At 42.8% G+C, this 26,594-nt stretch overlaps 1 protein-coding gene across 3 annotated transcripts; it reads right to left on the minus strand.

The window, feature by feature from the left end:
• Nucleotides 1–1,928: 1,928 nt before the first annotated feature.
• On the minus strand, nucleotides 1,929–23,566 carry rif1 (replication timing regulatory factor 1). Of its 3 annotated transcripts, XM_085435525.1 has the most exons (37): nucleotides 23,362–23,566; nucleotides 22,844–22,892; nucleotides 21,831–21,965; nucleotides 21,666–21,744; nucleotides 21,479–21,575; nucleotides 21,193–21,323; nucleotides 20,938–21,032; nucleotides 19,631–19,820; nucleotides 19,440–19,532; nucleotides 19,125–19,263; nucleotides 18,885–19,036; nucleotides 17,960–18,077; nucleotides 17,703–17,882; nucleotides 17,200–17,310; nucleotides 16,648–16,710; nucleotides 15,898–15,998; nucleotides 14,610–14,696; nucleotides 14,451–14,524; nucleotides 12,919–13,099; nucleotides 10,545–10,652; nucleotides 10,297–10,446; nucleotides 9,944–10,043; nucleotides 9,571–9,860; nucleotides 9,274–9,476; nucleotides 9,029–9,122; nucleotides 8,816–8,947; nucleotides 8,450–8,592; nucleotides 8,273–8,362; nucleotides 8,135–8,189; nucleotides 5,263–7,894; nucleotides 4,982–5,148; nucleotides 4,762–4,890; nucleotides 4,598–4,684; nucleotides 3,897–4,012; nucleotides 3,636–3,786; nucleotides 3,422–3,545; nucleotides 1,929–3,305 (listed from the first exon to the last, which is right to left on the minus strand). In XM_085435525.1, exons 3-37 carry the CDS (start codon nucleotides 21,944–21,946, stop codon nucleotides 3,016–3,018), a joined length of 7,068 nt encoding a protein of 2,355 aa, XP_085291651.1. In that variant the 5' UTR covers nucleotides 21,947–21,965; nucleotides 22,844–22,892; nucleotides 23,362–23,566; the 3' UTR covers nucleotides 1,929–3,015. The 3 variants fall into 3 exon arrangements, with proteins under 3 accessions (XP_085291651.1, XP_085291650.1, XP_085291649.1); XM_085435524.1 differs by having other exon boundaries at nucleotides 4,982–7,894; nucleotides 21,193–21,320; XM_085435523.1 differs by having other exon boundaries at nucleotides 4,982–7,894.
• Between the last annotated feature and the right edge of the window lie 3,028 nt (nucleotides 23,567–26,594).

Raw genomic sequence — 26,594 nt, forward strand, 5'->3', positions numbered from 1 at the left:
TAATATAATAAATATAAATGTTTTTATTGTTCATCCACAAGTGTAGTCTCTGGCTCAAACAACACAGAAGCTTGGTATGTTCGTTTGTCAGTCGAGGCATTACTGCTTGAATGCCTGTCATGAATTTAGCTCATCAAAATGCAATTGTCTGAAGAAAGTCTTTAACACTGTCCCAACTTCCCTTAAGTACAGTGGCAGTAGATGTGGGCTGGAGATGCAATGACCTTGAACCTGCAGGTGACCACACCATCTGTGATCGAGAGCTCATCTCTCCTGGTGTCCTGCAAGGAAACAACAATATTCTTTAGAACACCAAGTTATATTTGGTCTACTTATTTCATTTATCTGTGGCCGGGTTGTGGGAGCAGCAGCCTAAGCAGAGAACTCCAGACCTCCTTCTCCACATCCAGCTTATCTATGGGAACTCCATCATGTCTTGGGTCTGATTCAGGGCCTCCTCTTGGTGGGAGACGGCCAGTACACCTCACCTGGGAAACGCCCAGGAGGAATCCTTGTCAGATGCCAGAACCACTTTAACTGGCTCCTTTCGATGTGGATGAGAGAAAAAAACAAAAAACAAAACATGTTCTGTCTGTATATATAGACTGTATATATAAGACATCAACAGGGCGTTTTTACCTAGAGAACTGATGATCACTGGATTCTTTTTCTCATTTTCAGATCATTGTAAGTGCAAATGATTGTGCGTGAAAATTCAAAGATCATCAGTTTGTGAAATAGTCAGAACAGCCCGTCTGTTTATGTTTTTTTAAACATAATGTGTGTGTGTGTGTGTGTTTGCAAAATATATACAATGTGCAGGGGTTCAGGGCTCCAAAGGAAGGAAATTGCACACAACCACACTCTCTTCTGTTTACACACACTGCTCTTCTGCCACTGACTCCTTCTCACTCCATGGCACTCAGCCGAACTCGGGAATCTGGGACAGGTTACAGGGGCAGGTCCAGGGAATCTATTTACAGAGACAAATAGTTAGAAAAAAGCTAGAGAATCACAAGGAAATAAGATGAGGAATTTGCCGGGGCTACACAAACTCAGGTTGTACAACGATCCAGCATTGAGACGCTCTGAGTCACAAGTAGTTGCTAGGGAAACTAGGTCAATGACCAGCAGTTGGTGATAATCAGTCCAGGTGCGTGGGCCAAGGGCAGGAGCCCATAATGAGCTCTGCCCAGACAGACAGGAGGCAGTGAGAGAGAGAGCAAGAGAGGAAACAAAAAAACAACAAACACGTCCAAGAGTGAGCTAGCTGGGGAGAAACAGGGATCCAGAACATTATCATTCCCAACGTGTAAAATACTGGGATTTGTCGCACCCCTAGGGGTCTCATACTGAAGCAAAGGGTACCTTTCCACGTCCTTATTATCTGCTCTGGGTTCTCAATTGACTCCAATATAAACCCACCGGCGGTAATTTTAGCAGCCTCAAGTAGTAGTAGGATTGCGAAATGGACATCATTCAGCCCTGGAAATGGCCATTTTGTTGAGACCAAATTTCCAACTTATTAGTTTACCTGTAACAGGTTCTATTACAGTGAGTGTATTAAAGTGTATACTAGCTTCAGAGATTGGATTAGAATCTGTGTGAAGTCGTGTAGGGGGCAGATGTGTTTACCTGTAATTTGATTTGTTGTAGAGAAGAACAGAGGGTTGAGGGAAGAGCATTATGAGGAAGACTAGGTCTTTTTTTTTTTTTTTATAACTTCTTTCTAGGGTTCTGGCTACTATGGTGTGTCAGGGTTTGTCATCACTGTACTATGACAGGGGCTTCAGGTGCAACAGGCACCAAAGGGACAGGGAAACATTTACAATGTGGATAGAAGTGCTTGGAAATAGCGACGGTGCTGATTGGATGCATTTTGAATTTCCAGCAAAGACCGATATCAAAAACACAACATGAGCACACAGCAGAGATCATTCACTTTAATTCACACATCTGTGTGGCATATTGATAAAATACTTCACATAGTAACAGATCAGTTTGATCCAAATGGAGAAGCTAAAATGATGCCTGTGCCAAGACTGGAGCTGGAAACTTATGGATTTACGAGTGTTCCTTTCCTCTCCTCCTTTGAATCCATAACTGCAATAATGTATAACAGTAGCATATCAACGGCTATGATCCCATAATAGAAGGAAGTGTGAAATCAGATGGTAAGCAAAACAAGCAGTACTAGTATTTAAAAGTATATTTCAATGCTATGACTTTTGTTTAAAGTCAGCAATCTGCGCAGAAAACTTTACTGTGACCAGCAAACAGTGTGGAGACATGTCAAGAAAACTGAGAAATGCACCGAATATCTTTGTACTTTTTCAGAAGGAGATGTAGACCTGTTTAAGGATTTAAGGAGCATATTCAAATTATTTTATTTAAGCATTAAAAAAAAAATAAAAATCACAAAGAATGAAGTGCTGAATGTCTACGTAAAAAAACAAAAAAACAAAAAACAAATCAAAACAAAACAGGATATTTAAGTGAGATGACAAAAGGCAAAGAAACTCTGAAACTACAAAACATCACAACACAGGAATTTATCAGCCTGTAGAATATGCACATGGGAGGAAAGCATATGAACAAGGCATGAAGGCTTCAGCTGCACATGGGGAACATTGAATTACTTTATAAATGTCTCAGTCCTTTAAAACAATGTGCAGAGAAAGTTTAAATGTAAAATGCAGAGACTGCAGCTATTAAAAATCATCACTGTGCAACTGTGCTTCCCTTTCAGTGTTTCTTAAATGTATAAACCCAACCTCAAGCATAGCATGAGAGATGATGTGAAATGTGTTGCTCGCATTTATTAAAAAATCCTTCAAGCAAGAGGGAAACCGCCGCCCCCCCCCCCGAAAGGGATACCAAGTTAAAACCCTAAAATCTTCTTTGTACAATGGGCTCATTAAACCATCCTCAAATATTTGTATCTTTTGTTGCAGTCCTTGAAACCCTTCGGTGTGTGCTTCATAACAGATACAGCCGTCTGACGCTTCAGTCCTTTCAGTGTTTGCCGTCTGTCTGGCAAAGGCGAGTCTGCAGCTCAACCACGACACGTCTCATCATGCCTCCCAACTGATCGTGCATCTCAACAAGCTGCTGTGGTGAGCAGACGCTCAGTTCCTGTGGTGTCATTCTGCAGGACAGTGTCTCTATTTCTGATGACAGACTGTCTCGGGGTAGCTGGCATTCAATTGTCTCATCTCCATCTGGCACCTCTGGTGTCAGATTCCCAGAGGCGTCCTGCTCAGGTCTCTCATCTGCACAGACAGGCTCGTCCACCAGCTCTGTTGCTACAAACACAAAGGGGAATTCTGTTTACATAATTCTAAAGAGATCAAGAGATTATTTGCATGGCATCACTCAGGACATTAACTTGTCACTGATGTAATACACAATTTTTACATACCCAGTGTGTCGCCTGACGGTTTATCCTCTTCTGTGTTTTGAGGGACACTTGTCTCTTCCAGTTCAGAAGTCATCATCTCTGTTTCATCAAAGCTCTTCAATTCATCCCCGCCCCGTCCTTTACGCTGGAAAATGACAGTGAGACATCAGGCACATGTGGAAAAGCTGCAGTAATGTTAGTGTTTGTGCTGGGTGGTGTTAGCCTACTGAGGTACCTGTTGTTCATAAATTTTGAGTGCTTTTTTCACATTAGAGATCTTCGGGGAGCGAATTGGCAGAGTCTTGATTTCACTGGGAGTCAGTGCACTCAGGTCACCGATCGTTTTAATGTTTCGGGCACGAACAAGCTGCCCAAAACCTCGAGACCTATGAGGAAGATTGAAGGTAAAATGAGTCTTGGTTACTTTGGTCAGAGATTAACAGAGAATAAATATTTGACCAAAATTTTCCTTTGGTGAACCCCGTGCTGTCCTCACCACATGTTAGAGGAAATCTGAGGCAGCACAGCTTCCACAGGTGTAGAGCAGCCAACCAGGGCAGGGTAGATGCAGTCTCTGGAGACAGGTCGAGGTTCCTGGCCCATTTCAGAAATCTGACAAAAAAGGTTCTATGTATCATTAGGATGAAGTCTGATACCTATGTGAAGCTGGAATAATCAACATGTTAATGCTACTGGGACTGAAATTCTGGACCTATGCCAGCGTTTTTTGGGTCATTCCTTCTCTTTCTGGTAAGAAAACAACAACAAAAATGATTCTAAAAACATGAGTGAAGCCTCATGCAGGATTCCAGATTAGGGCTGCCAATCGTAATTGCGACTAGTCGACTAATCATAGTCGACTAGTCGCAATTACGTTGACGACTAATTTAAAGAGAGATCAGCGTTATCAATAACTATTAAAGACCAGAGTATTAATAATCTCCAATGGCAACAGCACTCCTTTCTGAACTTCTTTAAGAAGAAATCTGATTGGTACATTAAAGTTCTTTCATATTTGTACCTGACCAGCCAGCATGCTACCTGGGCAGCTAACTGGCACCATCTAATCCAAAAGAAAAGCCACATGTATTTTTCAGAAGTCTGAAACTAAGCTTTAGAAGTAAAGAACACACTGGGCTAAAATGTTGTTTGTGTGTGGCAGCTTACTGGTGAGAAATATCACGTTTGTGTGCTTACCAGACATTTCTTGGAGCTCTTGTAACCTGGGCTGTGAAGATTTCTAGGATTCAGTATCACCAAGCCCTTTGTTGGAGTAGTGACATGCTAAAAGAAGCAGAAGACCGTCAGGGTTTGCATGGTTGTAAAATATCGCAATTACAAACACTGATGCTCAAACATACCTTTGGCTGTGGAATATTAGTAACCCTTGACCTTCTAGGTGAGCTGGTTCTGATGGCTGGGCTACGACGATCGATGTCGTCTGCAGTTTCCTGCTGCTGGATTGGATTAGCAAAGGACACACGCCTGGACTACAAGTCGACAACAAAAAAAAAAAGTTACAAATATTTCAAGCCAATGTTCATTTGAAATACATTTTACCAAAATGTGTTCATCACTCACTTTAACAAGAGGTGAAGGAGTGTCCACTTCCAGTGGTCTCTTCTGGCCCTTCTTAAGAATACTGGTAGAGGGTGAAGCAGAAGGAGACCAGGTACCTCTGGTCTTGCCACTGCTGGGGCTATGTCCAATATCTGGAGCCATTACAGTCTCCAGGTCCTTCTGTTTCACTGGAGAATCAAGAAAATCGCCTTTACTTGTAGGTTCTGATTGCAATGAAGTCTTACAAACATCAGTCAAAGCATCAGTGCTGGCAGTATTCTGTTCATCCTCCACAATCTCACTTTGACCATCTTTTTCATTCTCCTGTGGTGGTGTGGTCTCTTTCTCAGCACTGGCCTCTGAATGCTGAATTGAAGCAGCATGTTGTTCCTCCTCAGAAAGGTCACCAGTAACTTTTAGACTCTCCATTTGCGTGTCCGTGTTCTCCTCAGGAGGTTCTCGGGGACCTGAATTTAAATCCAACATTTGTTTTTCTGTCACCACTTCATCAGCTTTCTCCTCTGGTGACTCCCTGACTTGCACACTGTGCGTTGCCTCATTAGGAGGTGCAAGTGTCTGCTCATTACACACTTCGACAGATTCAATCATTTCCAAGTCCCCTGTGTGATTTTGTGTGGTGGAATCATCACCATTTGTTTCAGAGTCTCTTTGCTCTGTGTCACTAGCTGGCACAGTCCTTTGCTTTGAGTCATCAGCTTGAGGTTCTGGACCTAGAACATCATCTACTTCCATCGGCAACTCTTCTTTACTTTGAGCTTCAATTGTATTTGTATGCTGGATCAACTCAGAACTAGGTGAATCTTGGGTTTTTGATTCCTCCAAATCAGTGACATCTTTTGCTTCGGTGATTTGACTATCCAACTCCTGAGAGGCATCGGTGTCAAACTTTTCCATATCTTTCTCAATAGTGTCCTTCGATTCGACTGCAAGAAGTCTCTGAAGTGATGCTCGGGGCCTCCCTCTTTTCTTTTTGGGAATGACTGAGTGTTCTCTGACCTCAGAGGATTCAGATTCTGAGGACTCCATACTTGCCATTAACGCTGGAGAGGACCTTCGTCTGGAATATCTGCCCCTGCCTTGAGAGGACTCTGAACCGGAAAGATCTAATGACTGAGAACTCTCTGGTGTAGAGCTAGGACTTGATTTTAGTTGCTCCTCTAATAACTTGCTCCTTCTAGTCCTTCCTCCAATTCGAGCGTCTGCCTGGCCGACTACAGAATTTGTTATGTGAGAATTAGACCTCATTTGCCTTCCTGATGAAATTGTATCGTCATTTTTGTCTTCAGATTCTGACACTTCAGATGATACCTTACTTCTTCTTGATCTACGTTTAGATGGGCTATCAGTAGATGAAGGTGTGATCACTTGAGAGTCTTCTCTACTTTCTAGTTCGTTGTCTTCATCCTTGAGTAGTTCTTTGCCTAAAATATTTGTCGTGCTTGAGCCAACTTGGGACTTATTAGTTGGAGAAGTAGTGACAACTTGAGAATCCTTTTTGGTGTCTCCATTAGGCTCAGACTCCTGCGACTGGCCTTTAACTTGAGGTGAAGAAATAACCATTTCAGAGCCCTTCGGTTTCTCGCCATTGTTTTCTGACTTTTGGGACTCACCGCCAGTTTGAGGAGAAAGAATGATTGCTTTGGAGTCTGTATCTGACTCCTTGTCTTTTTCAATGTGGTTTACTTGCTCATCTGTGGCAGTTTGACAAGACTCCTTTGTGTCAGGCAAAACGTTTTTTTCCAATCCATCTTCATCACTGAATGCTTTGCTCTGTTGACTAAGCCCACCCTGTGATTGGCTTTCATGATTCGACTGCTTGTCTGATCTTAAATCAGTTTGGCTGGACTCATTGGTGCTTCTCCTTTTACGTCCAGGTTTATCAAGTAACTCCTGTGAACTGGTGTTCAGTTTGATCTTCTTGCGAGCTCTACCCTGAGAATTGGTTTGGCTCGACTCACCCGAGTCCCTCTGAGCTCTTGAGCGCAATCCTTCTCTACCGGTATCCTCTGCAGCTTGCTTACTTCTTGTGTTTGGTCTGCTCTGCATCAGAGACTTTGGAGAATCACTGATAGGCTCTTCTCCAGAACGTCTCTTTTTGACATGTGAGTATTTGGCTTCCCGTTCCTCAGGGTCCTCTCCAGGGAGCTGAGGTCTGACTCTCTGGCGTCCAGATCGTCTGGGTTCACTGGGAGATGTCTGACTTGGAGATGACTGAGAATCCTCCAGAGCTGATTGAGATTCCTCTTCCTGACTTGAGGGCATTATATCCTGTGAAATAGAAGGTCTTTTTGTGCTCTCCATTTCAGTCTGTGTATCTGGGATGACATTTTCATCCTCCATTGAGTCACTAGACAGTCTCTCAGTCAGCTTTACGGGCTCAGTTTTTGTTCTACAGTCTTTGGGTCTTCGAGGGGACTCGTCGGCATTGTTAACTGAGCACTGAGAGCTAGATTTTCCTGTCTGAATGGATTGGGAATCCTGAGAGTTTGGACAAGTGACAGGAGATGAGTCCCGAGAGGCTGATGTCTTGCTGGTTTTGGAGGGTTCTTGGCTATTGGATATCTTTAAAAGAGGGCCTGTAAATGAGGACGCAGTGCTGGGGCTGGCGGGTTTTCCCTCAACATACTTCTCCAGAGTAATGAAAGACTGACGACGACTGTTGGGTTTCTGGGGAGTCCCTGAAACCAAATCGGATGAGGGAGAGATGTTAGGGCTTGTGCCTTCTTTAGACTCTTTGTCTACATCTTCACCCCTATCGTCACTCTTTGCATGCTCCTCCATCGAAACATCTGCACACTCTGGGATAGTCTCTTGCTGCTTGCCATTTTCTGTCAACTTCTCTGCATCTGTTGGGCTGGCATAGTCTTGCGTCTCTTTCGTTTGAATTTCAGCATCTTCTTTTTCAGTGTCCATCTGAGGAAGGTAAAAGAAACAAAAATATAAAAGTTATCAACTCTCTCTACAGATGTACACCAGAACTAACTGATCAATATATCTATATAGTGTTCATTTGGCAATTGCACAGTTTGGTTTCAATGTTGAGCTGCTTGGTGCCTATAGAAAAGAACAAAACAATGTCTATGTTATCTATGTATGTACTCATTGCTGTTAGCTTATGTAGTCAACTAAAAGTGGAGTTGTGTGTTTTGTTACCTTGTCAGTAGTCTTTTTGTTTACAACATCGACTTGTTCAGTTGGCAATTTGTCCCTGTGGAGGAAAATATAAATAAATTCTCTGTTAATTCTGAATATGTTTTATTGCAGGGATTTATTGTGATTCTGAGAACTTACAAAGAGTCTTCTTGACTCTGCGTGTACTGTGTGAAGGCCGTGGTATCCAGAGAGGCATCAAGGTTGTTGTACATGGCAGGAATGTCAACTCTTTAACAAAAAGCATTTGCTTTACATAAACAATCATGTGAAATCCAAATGAGCAAATGAAAACAGGCTGAAGAGGGCAAACCTGACCTTTTAGTCCTTTTCACCTCTTTCTGATGCTCTGTCAGAACTCTCTCCTTCGCCTCAGGAGGAATGAACACAAAGTCGATGGATGCCTCTTCTTCCAAGACCTCCCTGCGGGGTGGCTTGGGTGAACCAAAGTCCAGTTTTGTCTGAAGGGAAACAGATGAAATCAGTTTTGCAATTAAGGGCGACAATAAGGGATTATTAATTATAACATGTCTAATTGATGTTGTGTTTTTAATATGAGTATCTAAACAAATCAATATGGATAAGCTGGCTGGTTAATTGTGTCTTTTTTTTCCTTCCCCCCCAATGTGTTTATTTCATCCAACATGTCCCTCAGGAAATTATCAAGTTTGATTCTAAAATTACAGAAACTGGCTTGTTGGTCTTCATTGAGCTCTTCTCCTTCAGCTCAGCAGTCTTTCCCAGCAGCGAGTCCCTCTTCCCCACAGATGAAACCGGCATCCCGCTGAGCTTTGTCTCCAACTGAGAATTCTCACTCTGAACACAGAGACAGAGAGAAAGTGCTGAATAAAGCTGAAATCACAAAAGTGAAAAACAAAGATAACTAGGGCAACTCACTGAATACTGTCCACTGAGCTCATCGGGATAACTGACGACCTCGAAGCCAGGAAGAATGATCGGGGTCTTCTGTTTCACCTGGCTCAGTACTGGCCTGTGTTTATATTAAACATTAGAGTCTTAAAGCCATAGGAATGCCCCTGCAGGGACTAGGAGCCTCTGTAGGAGTACTTTTTCCACAGTAGTAGTTTTTAAATGCAATAAAAATTGTGAACTCATTAAAAAAAATTAATGAAGACAATCACCTCATCTCATCAGGATACGTGAGGCTGACTGCATTGGCAAAGGTGGAGTTCCAGAACTGGGTGACTGAGGTGCGGAGGTGCTTGTTCTTGTGCGGAAACACCACACAAAGCAGAGGAGAGAGCAAAGCCAGGAGTTCATCATTGTGGGCCAGAGAGGAACGGCTTTGCAAGCAGTTGAAAACCTCACCAAGAAGCTTCTCCAACTGTAGGAAGGGAAGAGAAAAGGGCAGACATTAAAACTAAACCCTAAAATGACAAATGCTAAAAACCTACTTGGTCAGCTGATGAGGAGCCCACCTTTCCCAGAAGCTGTGAGGTGAACTTGGATGGCTCACTGGCTGCATTTTTATAAAGGAGAGTGAGGGGATGAATCAGAGAGTTCAGAGCCTCCTGGACAACATTTGCCAGAACGAGGTTTGTGAAGAGAGCAGAAAGGACGGACAGCAGGGCCGAGCCTACTGCCTCAGAGGAAGTCTCAGGGTCCTCCAGATAAACCTCTAAACACTGTACCAGCAGGGACTGGAACATAGACAGGTTGCCCAGGGCTTTATTCCTCTTTCGCATCCAATTCACAGGAGTATGGGGGGCTGGAAGAAATGACAGGTTTAGAAACTAAGTGCATGTGTGTAATTTGTATAAAAGATGAAGTAAAGCTCGTTTCAGTTCTTACACTTAAGCTTCTGCTGAAACTGAGGCGTGTACGGAGAGAAGTCCACACACTCGACCATGACATGGAGGATACTGGCAACAGCATTACACGTCGAAGGAACCTGAAGGATCAGAGTCAGATTAGAGTTCTACTAAAGGCTGCAAGCAATATTCTTACCTCTGTGGAATTTTTTTAAATCATGACAGATTGATGAATCAGCTTATTTTCCAAATATTCACATCTCTGAAAAGGTTTATTTTTTGTCCATATTTGTTATGGAACATGAAATAAAGTCATGTTTATTAGGTTTGAGCTTGTTATACTCGGCTGGAAAGCTTCTATGTAAAGCTGTTTATACGTCACCATGTACTCACCCTTAGGGCTTCTCTGTCTATTGCAGCATCCATCTTTGCACAGAGCTCCTCGCAGCAGATGTTCTCCTCAGCTGTGACCACCAATGCAGAGCAGCAAGCAAATACTTTGTAGAGCTTGGACCATGAAGAAAGCATCGACTTCTGAGCCAGCTGAAGAAATTAAAGGAATGAGAATGAGGTCATTGAAGCGGACTGAATGGAAAGCATGACTTTGTTATTTCTTTATGGTTGTTCCATTTGCACCAGACCTGTGGCAGTGGTGTGCCGTGTAAGAGATGTGTAATGGGGAGCATCAGGGCAGAGTGCATAGCACTGAAGTTGTGCTCCAGAGCGTCACCTTGGTTCACTTCATTAGTCTGTCAAAATAAAAGAGTCAAAGGAAGTTAAACGCTGGTGCTACATTTGTTAAATAAGACTTTAACAGGACGTTAAGGTACAAAAAAACAAAACAAAAAAACTTTACACTGCGTTCCAAATTTTTATGCAAATGATGTTTTTCTCTGATTTTTTTTTTCTCTGAATAGTCGATTCAAATGACAGTCAGCATAATTTTAGAGTCATCAACCATTAGAGTACAACTCAAATGTTACTCAACAAAACTGCCAATGAAAAAGTATGTTTTTCAAAAATAATAAACTCAAAATGCACTGTTCCAAATTATTACGCACAGTTTCAAAACATTTTATAGATAGTAGAGAATTGAAAATGGTAATTTGTTGAATTTGCAGCATTAGATCAATTTTACTGAAATCAAAAACATCTTAACAGGTCAAAGCTACATATTAACATAGGACCCCTTATTTGATAGCAGTTTTACAATTCTTGCATCCATGGAACTTGTGAGTTTTTGGAAAGTTTCTTCTTGAATGTCTTTGCAGGATGTCAGAATAGCCTCCCAGAGCTGCTGTTTGGATGTGAACTGCCTCCCACCCTCTTATTTTTTGGTTTGAGGATGCTCCAAAGGTTCTCAATAGGATTGAGGTCAGGGAGGAATGGGGACCACACCATGAGTTTCTCTCCTTTTATGCCGATAGCAGCCAATGATGCAGAGGTGTTCGCTGTAGCATAAGATGGTGCATTGTCTTGCATGAAGATGGTTTTGTTGCAGAAGGCACAGTTCTTCTCTTTCTACCATGGAAGAAAGTGGTCAGTCAGAAACTCCACATACTTTGCAGAGGTCATTTTCACACCTTCAGGGACCCAAAAGAGGCCAACGAGCTCTCTCCCCGTGATTCCAGCTCAAAACATGACTCCACCACGTCCTTGCTGACGTTGCAGCCCTGTTGAGACATGGTGGCTGTCCACCATCCACCACTGCATCCATCTGGACCATCCAGGGTTGCATTGCACTCATCAGTGAACAGGACTGTTTGAAAATTAGTCTTCTGGGCCCACTGCAGCCGTTTCTGCTTGTGAGCATTGGTTAGGGGTGGCCAAATATAAGGTTTATGCACAACTGCAAGTCTCTGGAGGATCCTACACCTTGATGTTCGCAGGGCTCCAGAGGCACCAGCAGCTTCAAATATGTGTTTGCTGCTTTGTTAGCAGCTGCTCTCTTAGTCTGATGCATTTGTCTGGCAGAAACCTTCATCATTGTGCCTTTATCTGCACGAACCCATTTGTGCTCTGACTCAGCCACAAATTTCTTACATTATGGTGATCATGCTTAAGTTTTCGTGAAATATCTAAGGTTTTCATTATGTGTCCAAGGCATTCAACTATTTCACGCTTTTCAGCAGCAGAGAGATCATTTTTCCTTCCTATATTGCTTGAAAATGGTGGTCTGCTTAATAATGTGGAACATCCTTCTTCAGTAGTTTTTCCTTTAATTGGGCTCACCTGGCAAACTAATGATCACAGGTGTCCAAGATTGAGTTTAGTCATCCAAAGAGCCCTGAGACACAATTTCATCCATGGGTTTAATTGAAAAACAACTTATTTAACCTTTATGACACTTAAACACAATTGGCATAATAATTTGGAACGCGGTGTATATTCTAAACTTATTTGGTCTTAAACTTGCATTTTTCTACATCCATATATTAATAAGTGGGCCACCAAGCAAGGCTTTGTTCTTCATACTCAGGGTTTCCACCATTGCAGTGCAAACCCTAAAGTTGCTTCCAGCTTTGGAGAATTATGTTGCGTTTTTCTGTCTATGTCTTTGGACTGTGGGAGGAAGCTGGAAGAAACCACACAGACACAGGTAGAAAAACTAACACTGTCATGATATTATGAAAGGATACTAAATAACCTTGACCCTATCAAAAGTAATCATTTTTAAACATGCTTTTGGCAGTTGTATCAGTATCATTAGTGTCAGAGTTTATCCTTGGCCCCATCTAGTTTATCCCCTACATTTATCTAAACAGTGCTGGCTCCAGTCCTCAAAAAAAAGTAACACGCGGTGCCTGTGTTCCACTTTATAAAGCAGGCTAATGTGTTGCTTAGAACCCCTCTGCCGATCAAACAAGCCTCTAAACTCTGCACTAAAACTTCAACATTCAGACAGGTAAAACTATTGTCTTCTCAAAGTTGACTTGTTGCAGACAAAGTGAAACAAAGATTTTTTAAATGTTCCTATTAAACAACAGCAGTGATTGTCAATAATCCCGCTCCTACTTGTGTGACGATGTCAGTGAGGGAGCTGACGACCACGCTCCACATTCTCAGCAGCTGCTCCTTGTTCTGCAGAGACGTGGCACTGCGGCTGATGGCACCCAACAGCGATTCTGCAAATGCTAGAGGGGAGGTTGGACCTGACAGTCCACAGTTGACCAGCGTTTGAAGGCAGTGATAAAACCTGCAGACAGATTCAGGAGGCAATGCATTAAGCAAAGAAGATGAGAGTGTGTGCATACATAGATATCTAATATATAAGCAACTGGATATCGGGGTGGGGTCTGTATCCAGTAAGGGTCCCTAGGCAAGATCCAGGCTATCAACACCTACGCCCTGCCCTGTGATCCCCTGCTTGGATAATAACCTGGCCAAAGGAGGAAATCGAACCCACTGACATCAAGACAAGGAAGCTCTTTACCATGCAAGGAGGGTTTCACCCCCAAGTCCAGCACCCTGAGGCTGTATGCTTAGCAGAAGGAAGGAGGCCAGGGACTAGTGAGTGCCAGTACCACGGTCCAGGATGAGACGATGAACAGCCACGAATACATCAGGAAGATGGCCACAACCAGCTGCACGTTCAGTGAATAACTCAGGCAGCATAAACTGAAGAAAGAGGAGGAACCATCATGGAAGGACAAGCGCCTGCACGGTAAGTACCACCGGCAGATAGAGGAAGTGGCTGACAGGCTGAAAAATTATTGTACACTTCATTTGAATTTAGGTGGTTATAATTACTTGTACTGATGCCTCCACAGGAGGACACAGCAGGAAAGGAGCATCCAATGGGACATTGTGGAGGGTGCTTCAGGAGTATGGGGTGTCTGGCCCATTATGGTAATTAGATCCCTGTTCAACCATAGCGAGAGCTTGTGTTGTATTGCCACCAGTAAGTCGGACTTGTTTGTAGTGACTGTTGGGCCTCCCGAGGCTGAGACCAGAAAAGGGTGACGTGCCTACTCTGAGTCAGGGATTAGTAACTACCCCAGGTGGAGCGGTTTTAAGTATACCAGTGAGGTGAGAATGGAGCGTGAGATTGACGGACGGACTGGAGCAGTGATGCGGATGCCGCCCCAGTCAATTTAGAAGTCTAATACGTTCCTACCCTCACCTGTGGTCCCGAGTTCTGAGTGGTGAGCAAAAGAATGGAGGTCTCAGATTCAAGAGGAGGAATTTTTTTTTTTTTTTCCCTTCCATCGAATGTTGGCTGGGACTCAAGACTTAAAGTAGAGCCTCTTCTCCTCAACACTGAAAGGAGCCAGGTGAGCCGTTTCAGCTCTCGTGGTAGATAGAAGGCACTTAATCATAGAAAGTGCTTGTATGTATGGTCCTCAGGAAGAGTAGAAAAGCGCTATGCAAGAACCAGTTCATTTACCATTTGTAGCAGGTCTTGACTAAGTGACCAACTATCTTGTCCCCCCCCCCCCCAGTTTATACAGTTTTCAGTAAAATTACTGGAAGTAATGCACAAGATGTTACCAGTATCTTTTATTGTGTTCCTGTGGAATGAGAATCAAACTAAGTAGTAGACCCACCTCTCATCCTCAACGTAGGCTGGAAGCATGCTGCTGTCGTAGAGGAGGAGGATGAGGAAGAGAGCAGGTGTTCCCTGAGGAGTTAAACAACATTTAAGCAACATTCTGTGTAAGCACTTCCATGGAGCTATGCTAATCGTTGAACCATGAAGCACTCACATTTAGCACGTCCATCTTGCCCACTTGATAAGATGCAGAACTGAGAACTCTCTGAGGAATTCCTTTCACTGTGGCTTCAAACAGAACCTAAGGTTAAGAAGAAAAACAAAAACAGTCAGTGCAGTAACAACTTCTGAGCACTGAATCAGACCCAACACCTCAAGAAGCAGCCCAGTGCCTGGTGGGACTGTCTATCGAAGACATGTACCTGTTTGGAACCATGATAACAGGGTTCTTGCTGATTGGAGCTGGCTTGGCCCTGGCTTATCGAAGATTAAAGAAAACGGAATCAGCTGTTCAAAACCCCACAAGGCTGCCCACTGTGATTGAAACGATGGGACAAGTCGTGAGTTCTCAAAATGGGCTCATCGAACGCAGCACGGATAAGATCTTGGAGATGCTTGAGGCTACCGTGAACACTCAGAATAAGACCGCTGAGCGAAAATTGGATAACATCTTGGAGAAGCCAGCTGTGGTCTCAAGGCTGTAGCCGAACAAAAACACCCTGATAACAGACTGTGCATAGACTGTTTCTTCCTATCCTACGCAAGGCCACCTGGGTTGGCTGGAAGATTGTTTACTTAGCCTGGCAGGGCGAAGGACACCGTCTCAGCTGAACTCTGGACACACACACACACACACACTCATCCCCCCTCCCTTTCCAAACGCCTTCGATGCTTGTCCCCTCCCGGGGCAGATGTCCAGCGCAGACATGCTGCAGGACCGGATGCGCTGTCTACACCGGCTCTCTCTCACCCTTACCCGCCCCTGTTGCTTGTCTTGTGTTTCTATGGTGTATTGATAGTCATGTGCTTTTTGTGCTGGGGCGTTTTTTGTTCTGTTCTCAAACTGTTCTCCCATTAGGAGCTCAATCTGAGTGGAGTTTTTTTTTCTCCTCCTCTCACCTCATGTTATGTATTTTCGTTGTTTTTTTTCCTATCAGCCTACCTTTCTGACATGACTTCCCAATGTGATGTTTGTGTAAAGTTTGGTCAGAAGATTCCTTTGTAAGTGCGCATGCGCCATTAGTGTGCTGCCTGCTGTAACCTATAATGTACTTCGGGATTAATAAAGTATTCTGATTCATTAAAACAGGTAAAACGCTAACAATATCAGAAACAACTCAAGGAATGATACAATCTGACATAAAAACCTATCCTTTGGTGCTGCTTCTCAAATCATTTCTATAAGTGACAGTCTGTAAAGCTCTGCGTTTCTTATGAACAGACTAATTCTAGTTAAATTTTCAGTAAGTGAGTCAGTCTTAAAGCTTTCTGCATAACCTTACCAGGACTCTGTCTGCAGGCAGAGATTCTGAGGCGATGATACTCTGCAGAGCTTGAAGCATCAGTGTCAGTACTTCGCTTCCCTGTCGCTCCTTCTTATTGCCTAACGACAGAGCACAAGTATTATTCAGCAGCGAGTCCAACATCAATATTGTCGTCTTTTCAGGCTCTGCTTGAGATGAGTCATCATTGGGGACAGATCCCCTCAGAATTGTAGTCTTGTCACAGCAGTCCAGACTGAAGACCTGAACGCTCCAACTTAAACTGATGATGAGATGTGACAGGGTCAGGCAGAAGAGGACAGTGAGGTCTCGCTCGTCCTCCCATGGAACAAAGCTCAGACCCAATCTGAGTGCTCTATGTGGCGCTTTGAGGTCAGACCCATGACTTTAAGAGCCCACCCTGCTGAGCAGCAGCCACAACACAACTAGAAATTTAACCCATGATTAGTTATTTAACTACAACAAAAACAAAGAGCAGTGGAAACTGCTGACATTTCTGTTTCTCTGCAGATAATCACTGCCACAGTTTTGCCAGCAAAGATGAATGATTACTAAAGTCTGTGTGCATAAAGGCTCCCGCAGCTTTCTCCATGCTTTGTTACTTCTTTATCAAAAATCTAACTTACATTTGTTAACGAGTCAAATAAATACATGCAAACGAATTAAACATTTTAGATTATCCCACCATAAACATTACACACAAACCAGTTAGCTCCACTGTCAAATCAATCAGGTACCTTCACTACTTACCGGACTCTATGGTCAGGGAAACAAACCGGACAAGACTTGTCCATATGAGGGTCAGAAGAGATTCTGCAGGAGAAAAGAGCTTATAAGCTTATGTTTATATGGACTTAGGAGAGCAGGTTTCAGGTTTAAGTAATCAGTCACCCTATTTTCCAACAAATCCTTCAACAGTCTGTGACAAAGAACTTTTAGACCTCTTATCACAGACCTACATGATTAGCAGTCTGTCGCCCTAACACTACTTCCTTTCTCCAACTCCTCATCTTAAAAAGATTTCCTCATTAACATCAAGATTCCCAGTGACAACATTAAGGGGAAAAAAGCCCTCTGACTCATTTACAAGTGGCGAGGCTCAATTTTTACAGCCAAAATGATGCATCACTTCCGCATCACGCCTGAAAGCAGCAATGGCTTTGTTTGGACCAGTGTGAATAAGCACTGGTGACAAAATGCCATTTTTCTTCTAATGCATTCAAATATATTTAGTTTTGAAAATTCATCTCCAAATCAAAGTCGAGGTGAATGTCAGTCGGTGGATGTTTCTGTGAGGTTTACCTGGAGCATCTTTTCCGATGTTGATGAAGCCATCTCTGGTATTCGAGATGAGCACAGCAGCATGTTTAGTAAAGGAGGAAGCACCAGAGAGGAGCGGGTGGTTCAGGGGCTCTACAAAGAAAAACAATAAAAGGTATAGAGGAGACACACTAAACTCAAGTACTTCTTTAAACACCAAACTGGATGAGATCTTCTTGTCTGTGTTCCTGTGAATGGTTTTTTTAAATTTGCACTTGGAGACAAATTTGCAGAAACATGAGCATTTCTGGGACATTTCCGCATCTACAGTAAAACACTTTCTCTTCCCTGTGGTCCCATTGCCAGAAAAAAAGACCAAAATGGAACTGGACAGAGCAATGGAGAAAATGAAACAGAAAAAGTATTTGAAATTTAAAAGGCATATTCTTTAGAAACAGTGGGTTTATCTCTGCACCTCCTTGTGTGGAGCCTGAAGGAACAACTATAAAGCAGGCTAATGCAGAAAACATGTGACTCTGACCCACCGAGACTCAGGATGAGTTTGTGTTTTGCTGCAGTCGCAACAACCTCTGGACCTCGAAAATAGTGCAGCAGCATCTCTAGTCCGAGCAGCTGAATCGACGGTATCGAAGAGGCGAGCTGGATGCTGGAGTTCAGGCTCATCCGAGATGTGTTGGCTGGGCTGTTGAAGCCTGGAGCACTTGCTGCAGACCGAAACAAACACTACATCAGTGTCTGTGTAAGCTGGATTAGTGCATTACATGTGGAGGAGTAACCGTACCAGTCTTGGGTGTACCAGGAGCAGCAGCGCTATTTTGAGCGATAGTTCTGGAAGGAGTGCCTGGTATAGAAGAGGAAAAGTCGGAGCCGATTGTGCACTGGAGCAGAGGTACAGAAACCTGAAAGACACAGAAACACTTCACTCACACCAGAGTTTCACACTTCATCACACGTTAGGAAAAACTGACAAGCTAGTAAACTCTGTGTAGATGGAAATAAAGTTGTGTCTGCATGAATTAAGAAGTAAGAAGAATGCAGTACTGTTACATAAAATTATTAAAAAGGACCTCCGTGACTGTTCACTGTTGAAGTAAACTCTGTTACCAAGATGTCTAAATATTGACTCATGTAACCCAAAGAGTTGATTACACTATTATACAGCTATGATGCATATGAAGTATTAAAGTAGGACTAGTATCTACTGCTGAAAGAGGGCTAAGTTCCCAACTGTGGTACTACTGAAGGTTAGCTCATCTTAGACTGGTCAAAGTTAAACTGATAAAAGAATGTGGAATAAGGTGCATTTAAATAAATAAATAAGCACAGTGCAGGATGTCTGACTGTTTACTGTAATCGTCCCACACTTAAACACTTTAAAATCACTTATAACAGATCTCTAGTTATTACCGCAGTGTCAATTAGCTTAAGTCTGCAGTACCTTTTAAACATGACTAATTACTGAGAAAAACTACCCTATAGCTTCACCAGTGACTGCAATCACACACTAAAAGTCGCACAAAGTCAGAGAATTAGGGATAATGTATGACCAAGTTTACTGTGAACAGAGCAAATCAGTGTGACAAGTGTGTGGCGCTGCAGCCAGTCCACTCTGCCACAGAAGCAGAACTGCAAGGAAGAAAATTAATTCTATAAAATAATCTTTGTTTTGTTTTTTGTTTTTAGAAAAAACAAACCGGGAATCTAACCTGATCAAAGTTGGGTGACAGGTTGGGCCCCAGTTGGATCACCAGGTACCACCACACCTCCACCTTGGTGAGCAGCAGGGCTTCTGTTCTGACATTGATGGATGTGAGCGGCTGCATCAGGAGCTTCATACGTTTGGCACTGCACAAGATGTCTTCGGGAGCACCAAGGGTATAGGTTTAAGATTTCAGTTTGACCACTGAACTTCCTATTAAAGACAGGATGAGTGTAATGGGGCTCACCTGGATTCAGAGCAAAGTTATCAATGAGGCTCTTCCAGGCAAGAAAGGCGATCTTCTTAATGGTAGGAGACGAGCTGCGGAAACCAAGCTCCTCCAGGTGCAGGAGAGAGTTGATGAAGGGACCTCCTCTGTGCAGCAGCTGAGCAGGAGACACAGTTAACCTGGCTGATCAGGCCATTCTTATCATTCAAAAAGAACAAGGAATTCCAAAGTTTTAAGCAAACCCAACAGGCCTTTCTCAGAATTTCTGGACGCAATGACTACTAAGTTACACTCATTTATTTAAATATCGGAGACCAAATATACAGACTTTACCTTCCCAAGCAGTTTCACAAACAAAGGCCACAGCTTCAGGACATTGGTTTCGTTCTTGGACATGAAAAGTTTCTGCAGTTCTGGTATCAGTTTCTATGAAGACACAAAGACAGTTGAGCAGAGATTATTACAATTCCCTTTTCACAAGCAACACCAAGCATCAAACTCCATAGAGACGTTAGACTACTCACTGTGGACATCATTGTTTCAATAACAGCAGACACCTCATTCTGCTTTTCCAGTAGAAGGGGCATGCCCATCTCCATGGCTGCGGCGGCCCGCAGACGCACCTTTGATGCAGAGTGGACCACCAGAGGGATTACCAGCTTTGCCCACTGTACTGCTCCTTCGCCCATCTGAGTGGGCACCTGCTCCAGCATCCTATAAACACCAAGGAAAGAGAGCCCCATCTCATTTTCCAATATAAATATTTTAGCTATCCATGTGCAGTACTTATGACACAAAAGAGGCCACACTTTCAAACAAGACAAGCTGACCAATAAAATCTGGAATGACACAATCTAGAATTTTAGATCTGAAATGAAAGCTGCACCAATGAGAGTACCACCACTGCTGTAACATCGGACTTGGGGGAACATTCATTATCCAAAATGTGTAATTTCTCTCCCTGCTGGAGTTGGCTGAAGGTTTGTGAAGCACTTCAGCGAGAGCCGATCAGCTGCAGTCAGAGCTCTGGTCCACAGAGTCCCACTGTGAAGCTTCTTTGTGTGGCCAATGCCATATTAGCGTTTTGAAACTGGATGTGAAGAGTGAGGGGTAGCTCTGACTAAGTAAGTGAGGAACACTGCTCATATGGCAGTAACAACCTTAGCTATACTCCTCTTTTTCTGGCCTTCTGGCCATAATGAAGACCACAAGTTCCAAAATTGCCTTCATGTTGTAATCAATAATCAGAATGAGCTTTATTGACTAAGTATGTGTATTCATATAAGGAATTCAAACTAGCAACTGAATCCATAAAGTGTTCATAATGACTGTTTTGTCACACTTCTACACAGCTGGACTTTTTGCCCTCTGCTGGCCATTAGGAAGAATGTTTCTTGGTCTATGCCAAAGGCCCCTGACATGCACAGCAGGGGAACAAAATGCACAATTTACCTGCCCAACATCTGTTCACAAACAGACGCTCAGTATTCTAACTCATATTACACTAAGCAATAGCACTAAAAGCAGATGTGTTTTCTTCCACCAGAGGCTAACATGAAAGAGGTGTGACAACTAAAGAAAGGACATTGGCAACTTCTATTTATCCAGACTAAAAAGCAATGCTGGGAGTTTCAAATAAAATATGTAATGCATTTCTCATCATCATGTAAAATTACTTATTGTAGAAAGCTGCAGGGAGTGTTAATATTCCATTTTGTGTGACATTTCCCTCGACCTAAAGTGAGAATGTCCCACAGAGCATGATTAAAGGAAAACAGGGCAGAATAAAATACTCTGGTTATCCAGAAGTCTGGCTTCAAATAAATCTTACCTGATTATGACATTCAAGGCTTCATGCTCCATTACCACAGAGTGGATGTCTTCCCTTTTCCACACGCTCTCCAGTGTTCCCAGTATGGACGGCACCTGAGTGTAGAAGAAGCAACACGGATCAATACAGCAGCTTTGGAAACGCCTCTGCTCCTGAAATCACTGCTACGTTTTCAGCAGTGTTGACCTGACAACATTTTCAGTACACCATGATGCTTTCTGAAATTGTAGCACATAAGGTTCAGGTGCTGCTCACTTTTTTAGAGACTTCTTCTGCAGGAAAGCTCTGTTTGGAAATCACCCACAATGCCCTGGTGCAAGTGTTCTTATCAGTCGCCTTCGACACCAGCAAGCAAAGTGCTGACAGTATTTCCGCTGCAAAGACTTCTGCAAAAAACAAACAAAAATAACAGTTCCATCTGGCCAAGTCAGATCTGCAGTGATGATGTCAAGGTTCAAAGCATTTACGGTCATATGTACAAGAAGGAAAAACATTTCTCGGTGCAAGACACAAATGCTGTCTGATGTACACATGAAGTTACCTGACACTCCAGAGACAACATGAGAATGGTATACGCAAAACCCCAAGGCTTGTAAGGCAGCTTGGCTCAGCTCAGCATTTGGACTAGTTATGTGAGCCTGGAAGTGGCATAAGAAAATAAGGCTTAAAATTTAAATATAAGCATGGAAAATGTAAGTTTCCGACAATTTTGCACACAGAAGACTCACCAAGATGGCTTTACCCAAACGAGAAAAGTGCTTTTCAACTGCAGGGAGGAACTGGCGCCCCTCCTCTCCACTGAGCCGACTGTACAGCAACAATAGAATATTCTGTCACTTGTGGTCTAGTCCTAACTTACGTCAAAGTCTGACATACTGGGGCTCGTAACTTACTTGGCGATGGTGAGGTAGGCATCTGTCTGCTCTGACTGTCCAGCAGTGCTGTCCTCCAGAGACTCGAGGAGAGGGAGGAAGCTGGAGTTGCTCAGAGGCCCTGCCGTCGCCATCATTATTACTCACCTTCTCGCCCTTAAAGAGGAGGAGCAGAAAAGGAGGAGAAACATGAGGAAAATGGATAAAAATAAACTTTTATAGAACTGCCCTGTAATAGACTGTCCAGAGTTTATGCACCCTAGATCAGAATCTTCTTGAAAAGTGCAGCCTAGTGGCAGCTCAAGTCAGAATTCAACGGAAAAAGAAGAAATCAGACTCACAGTTGTAATAAAATCCCAAAAGTGCAGTTAATTTAAACCAAACGTCTGTTGTTCTGTTTGACTCTGGAGTTTATCAAATTCACTGTCTTTAAACCACAGCAACATCCAGTCCACTGTGTCTCTCTTCAACCACGTTTCTCATTTACCACCTGAGGGTACGTACACACTGCGTTTGCCCTCCAGCTATATGGAGATTAGTTTTTAGCTTTTGTTTTTTAATTTTTAAAACTACACACAAATACATAAAATAAACATTTCTGTTCAGAACGCACATTTAATTCCTGTTTCTTTACTAACACATCTGTAAACACATCTCTCATTCATTCAGATATTGGGTTTGGATGTGTTAATAAATATTATACAAAGTTAAATTTGTAACTGGCACAGTTGTGACACAGCACTGGCAGACGCCATATCTGGAGATATTTGTCAATACCATATATTTGCATCACTGATATTCTGACATATTTTTTTATCCCAATTATCTAATTTTCCATCGTTAGTACTAGTGATGATTTCCACTTGAATTTAGTTTGTGTGTGTCTATATGTGTGCTGGGGGGTTGAAGGGGGGGCAATTTCCTTGTCTGACTATTTCACACTGCATAAGCTAGCTGTTTATAACAGCGGGCTTCTACCCCAGAACTGTCACATTGCAAAATAATCACACAAGTAAAAAGATGCATTTACGTACCTCAGTGAGAAGTAGGTGAAGCTGCGATCACCCGCCACTGTAGATACAGCTGTAACACAGTGAAGAATGGGCTTCAAATACAGGCTTGCGACACATGTTCGTTTTAGCTGGCGATGTAAACGCCTCCCAAATCAGTCTGTCAGTGTCTCGCTACTAATGCCATTGCTGGGTTCTACACAAATAGAGCAACTATTTTGAAATGACACATCAAAACCTCTGGACGCATTTTCTGAATCGTGACTGAACAATTAGCAGCCTGCTAACTAGCTTTAACAAATTAGCAGCACTAGCAGGCTAAACGTCGAGTCTCCGGCTAGCAAAGTTGCCTTCGCGCCGGCGCACACACAGGCAGACGACGCTGCGGCTAAAACGTCCCTGCTCATCTGCCCTTATTTAGCCTCACTAACAAGAACACAAACCTGCATGGCTAACCAAACGACTGTTTACACTTGCTTGTTTGTTTGTTTGTTTCAGCCAACACACACAGCACGTCCCCGCTGCTGACACTCACTGCTCACCTAGGTCGGAGTTATGAGAAGGGACACATACACAGCGCCGACGGCAGCAAATAAGCTTCACTTCAGCGGCCACCACGCTTCACTGTCTGGATTGTTTTCTGTGAAGTGCAGCTTTTAATGGCTCCTATTTCAGCCTCCTTTTCTGTGTCTTGTGCCGTTACCCCGCGAAATTTGCTGGCGCCAAACCACCACGCCGACGTACAAAATTACCTTTGACCCCGCTACGTCACACTCGGCCTGCCCCTTTGAACTTATAAGGAGAGCCCCAGAGCTGACAGCGTCAGCTTAAAAGGCTCTGAGAGACAACAGAGCGTACAGTTATTATTGTGAATAGCTGTTTACAGTTGTGACTCGTTTTAAAAGTGGTAGAGAGTGTTCCCAGGGGGAAGAGTGCTGAATGAAGCTGACTTCAACACATATGTAGATGGAAGGAACAGAGGTGATGGGGAGGTGTTGGTATGGTGTTAAGGAGAGATGTGCAGATACTAGTAGATTTTGCATAAAGAATGGACATGGATTTTTTTGAACACATTGCAAGAGGGAGGAGCAGGGAGATGTATAAGACCTGTGTCGACTACTGTGTGCACAAGATGCAATCTGAAAGACATGGGAGGCTGAAAGTTGATATGAGGATGGCATTGGATGGTAGTCTCTAGAATGCCTGTGGAAATCAAGAAGAGAAAACCAGTAAAGGGAAAACAAAGCAATAAATGGTGGAAGTTAAAAAAAGGAAGACTGATGCATAGGGTTCAGGAGCTCTGGGTGGTAGTGACTGTTACAAGATGACTGGGACGTACATCTGACGTGCTTTGATGCTTTGATCCCAACTCTTTCTTGAGTTTGGATCAAGAAAGATCTTTCTTGAAGAGAAAGATCTTTCTTGATCTTTCTCTTCAAGCTATGATTAAATGTTCATTCTTTGCAGATTTAGAGTATGTCTGACATAATAGGTTAGACTGAAATGACTTTTTAATTCTCAGTGTTTGCTAAGTATTATATGTCATTTGTAATATTTGCAAGTGGGCCTCTAGTGGGCCCTTCGGCTGGCTATCATGAGTCCTGCTCACAATCTGCTGCTACAGGTTATAATAATGCTTTTGGTACACCTGGTATATTCCAGACATAGAACCGAGGACAAATATTGTCATTGAACATAAAACTAGTTTAAAACCATTTATGTTACCGTGTGCTGGGGAGCAGTGTCCTGATGACATGTAGGTCAATGAAAAACATTACAATCAAGACTGCGGGTATTATGCAGTCGCTCCATCTCTGCCTCAAGCTAATGTAATCAAGTATGTTCTCTTTGGAATTTAACTTGTCCAAGAGGAATTTTTCTTTTAACAGATGCAATGGTCCACGTATAGTGTGGCCAAAAACAGTCAGTGGGACTGAACCCTAAAGGTTTCTGATTTGTCTCTCTGACAGCGAATAACAGCAGAGGCAGCCCCTCGTCACACTCCCGGTTTGCAGTACACATCATTGTGAGAACGTACTGGTTTCCTGATTTTGTTTTTAGAAGTAGTCCGAGACATTCAACAAAAACATGCTGAAATGGCTCTTCAATAACTGGGATGGGTAAGTAAGTGTAAGTAAGTCACCCTTCTTAAATCTATTCAACTTTACTTAAGTTGGATTTAAAGTGAAGTCTTCCAACTTAAGCTCCATTATGACACCCTCACAGACAAGAAAAAACTGCCAACCAGAAAAGTAGTGGGGAACAAAGGTCAATACAAGCAACTTACCCAACACAATATAAGCAACTTACTCAACATACGACGAAAAGAACAAACAACAAAAAAGAATGGACAAGCCCCCAATTCATGAAACAAATTTACAGAAGCCACAGAACCACTGAATTCTGATGTGGTGTCCCAAAGATTTACACCACCTACCTGGTGTAAAAACAAATGTCTTCGTCTGAGCTTGCAGAATGCTGTATGAAAAAATGGGATTGCAGCTGTAGCACCTCTATCTGGTGTTTGTAAGGCTTTGTTTCTAATTAGCCATCTCCTTTGCCATCGCTGCTGTTTTTGGTGGCACCCAGTAATCGTGATCAGGCCCTGCTTTTTCCATCTCTGCCTCAGAGTCGACATTCAGTTCCATTGAAGTGATCGCTGCTCCCAAACATTCACTGTGGGTATTTTGTAGTCATCCCATGAAAACAGTGAGTGATAGAGCTCCCTTTTTCAGTTTCCTCAGTCATCCAGCAGTCACAACAAAGACTCCTCACTGAAGTGCCTGCTACGTACGCAGATATTTTTTGTGGTACTAAAGTTGTCCTTGTGGATGTTGATTAGCCACTGTGTTCTAACAACAGTATCAACAGGAAATTAATGAACGCTAATCTCCAAATTATAGAGAGAGGAATTTGCCACGCCTCCTTCTATTCATGTCAAGTTACCACGTTTAAGGGTTTTCATGTTTATTTCCTCTTCATCAAGTTTTTCATGTTTAGGATGCTTCATGTTTTCTTTTAAGTTTTCCCAGTTTAGGTTTTGTTTAGCTTTGCATTGTTTCACCCTTTTATTTTGTGCTGTTCTATCAGCCTCAATAAACGGCGCGTTTTTTGTCAATATCAAGTTTAGTTTTGCGTGACTGCAATTTGGTCCTCTTCCACTCCTCACACAGTCAGCTTCGCAGCCAGACTGTGACAACAACTTTTTTTTTTAACTTGCTGAAATGCCAGTTGCCTTCCTCTAACCCTAAATCTGCTCATCCTTACATGTTTCTATAAGCAGTGCAGTAATGCTTAAACTGGAAATAGCCAACAGGAACTACTCAGGCACGCACTCGCATTCCAGAGTGTGATGCCATATTGTCCACAGAATGCACGAGGAGTTCATTATATCCAGAAAAGCCAGAACCTTCAAAGAAGGAGAATAATAAAAAATGACCATAATAATAAATCAAATAATAAGTCTGACAAATAATTGTAGTGCACCTCAATGCAATTGCATTGGCACAATGAATTAAAAAAAAAAATAGAAGCGTTACACACACAGCTTGAAAGCAAGACAGCTGCTGCAGATAAATAAGTGGTGTGAGAGGAAAAGCTCTGTACAGCAGTTTGATATTTTAAGCTCTGTGGGAATGTGTGAGTCCGTTATCAGTCCTTTACATTACTGTTATTATTTTGCCTTAGTTAACTGTTGTCACTGAAAGCATATTTCTCTTGGCTCTTACTGGAAACTGGAGCATGGCTCCATTTCACGGGCATCTCCATCTCAGTG

This window comes from Copadichromis virginalis, linkage group LG16, assembly GCF_057382275.1.
Source record: "Copadichromis virginalis isolate Kocher_CV1m ecotype Utaka linkage group LG16, C_Virginalis_male_GT1.1, whole genome shotgun sequence".
NCBI classification, from domain to species: domain Eukaryota; kingdom Metazoa; phylum Chordata; class Actinopteri; order Cichliformes; family Cichlidae; genus Copadichromis; species Copadichromis virginalis.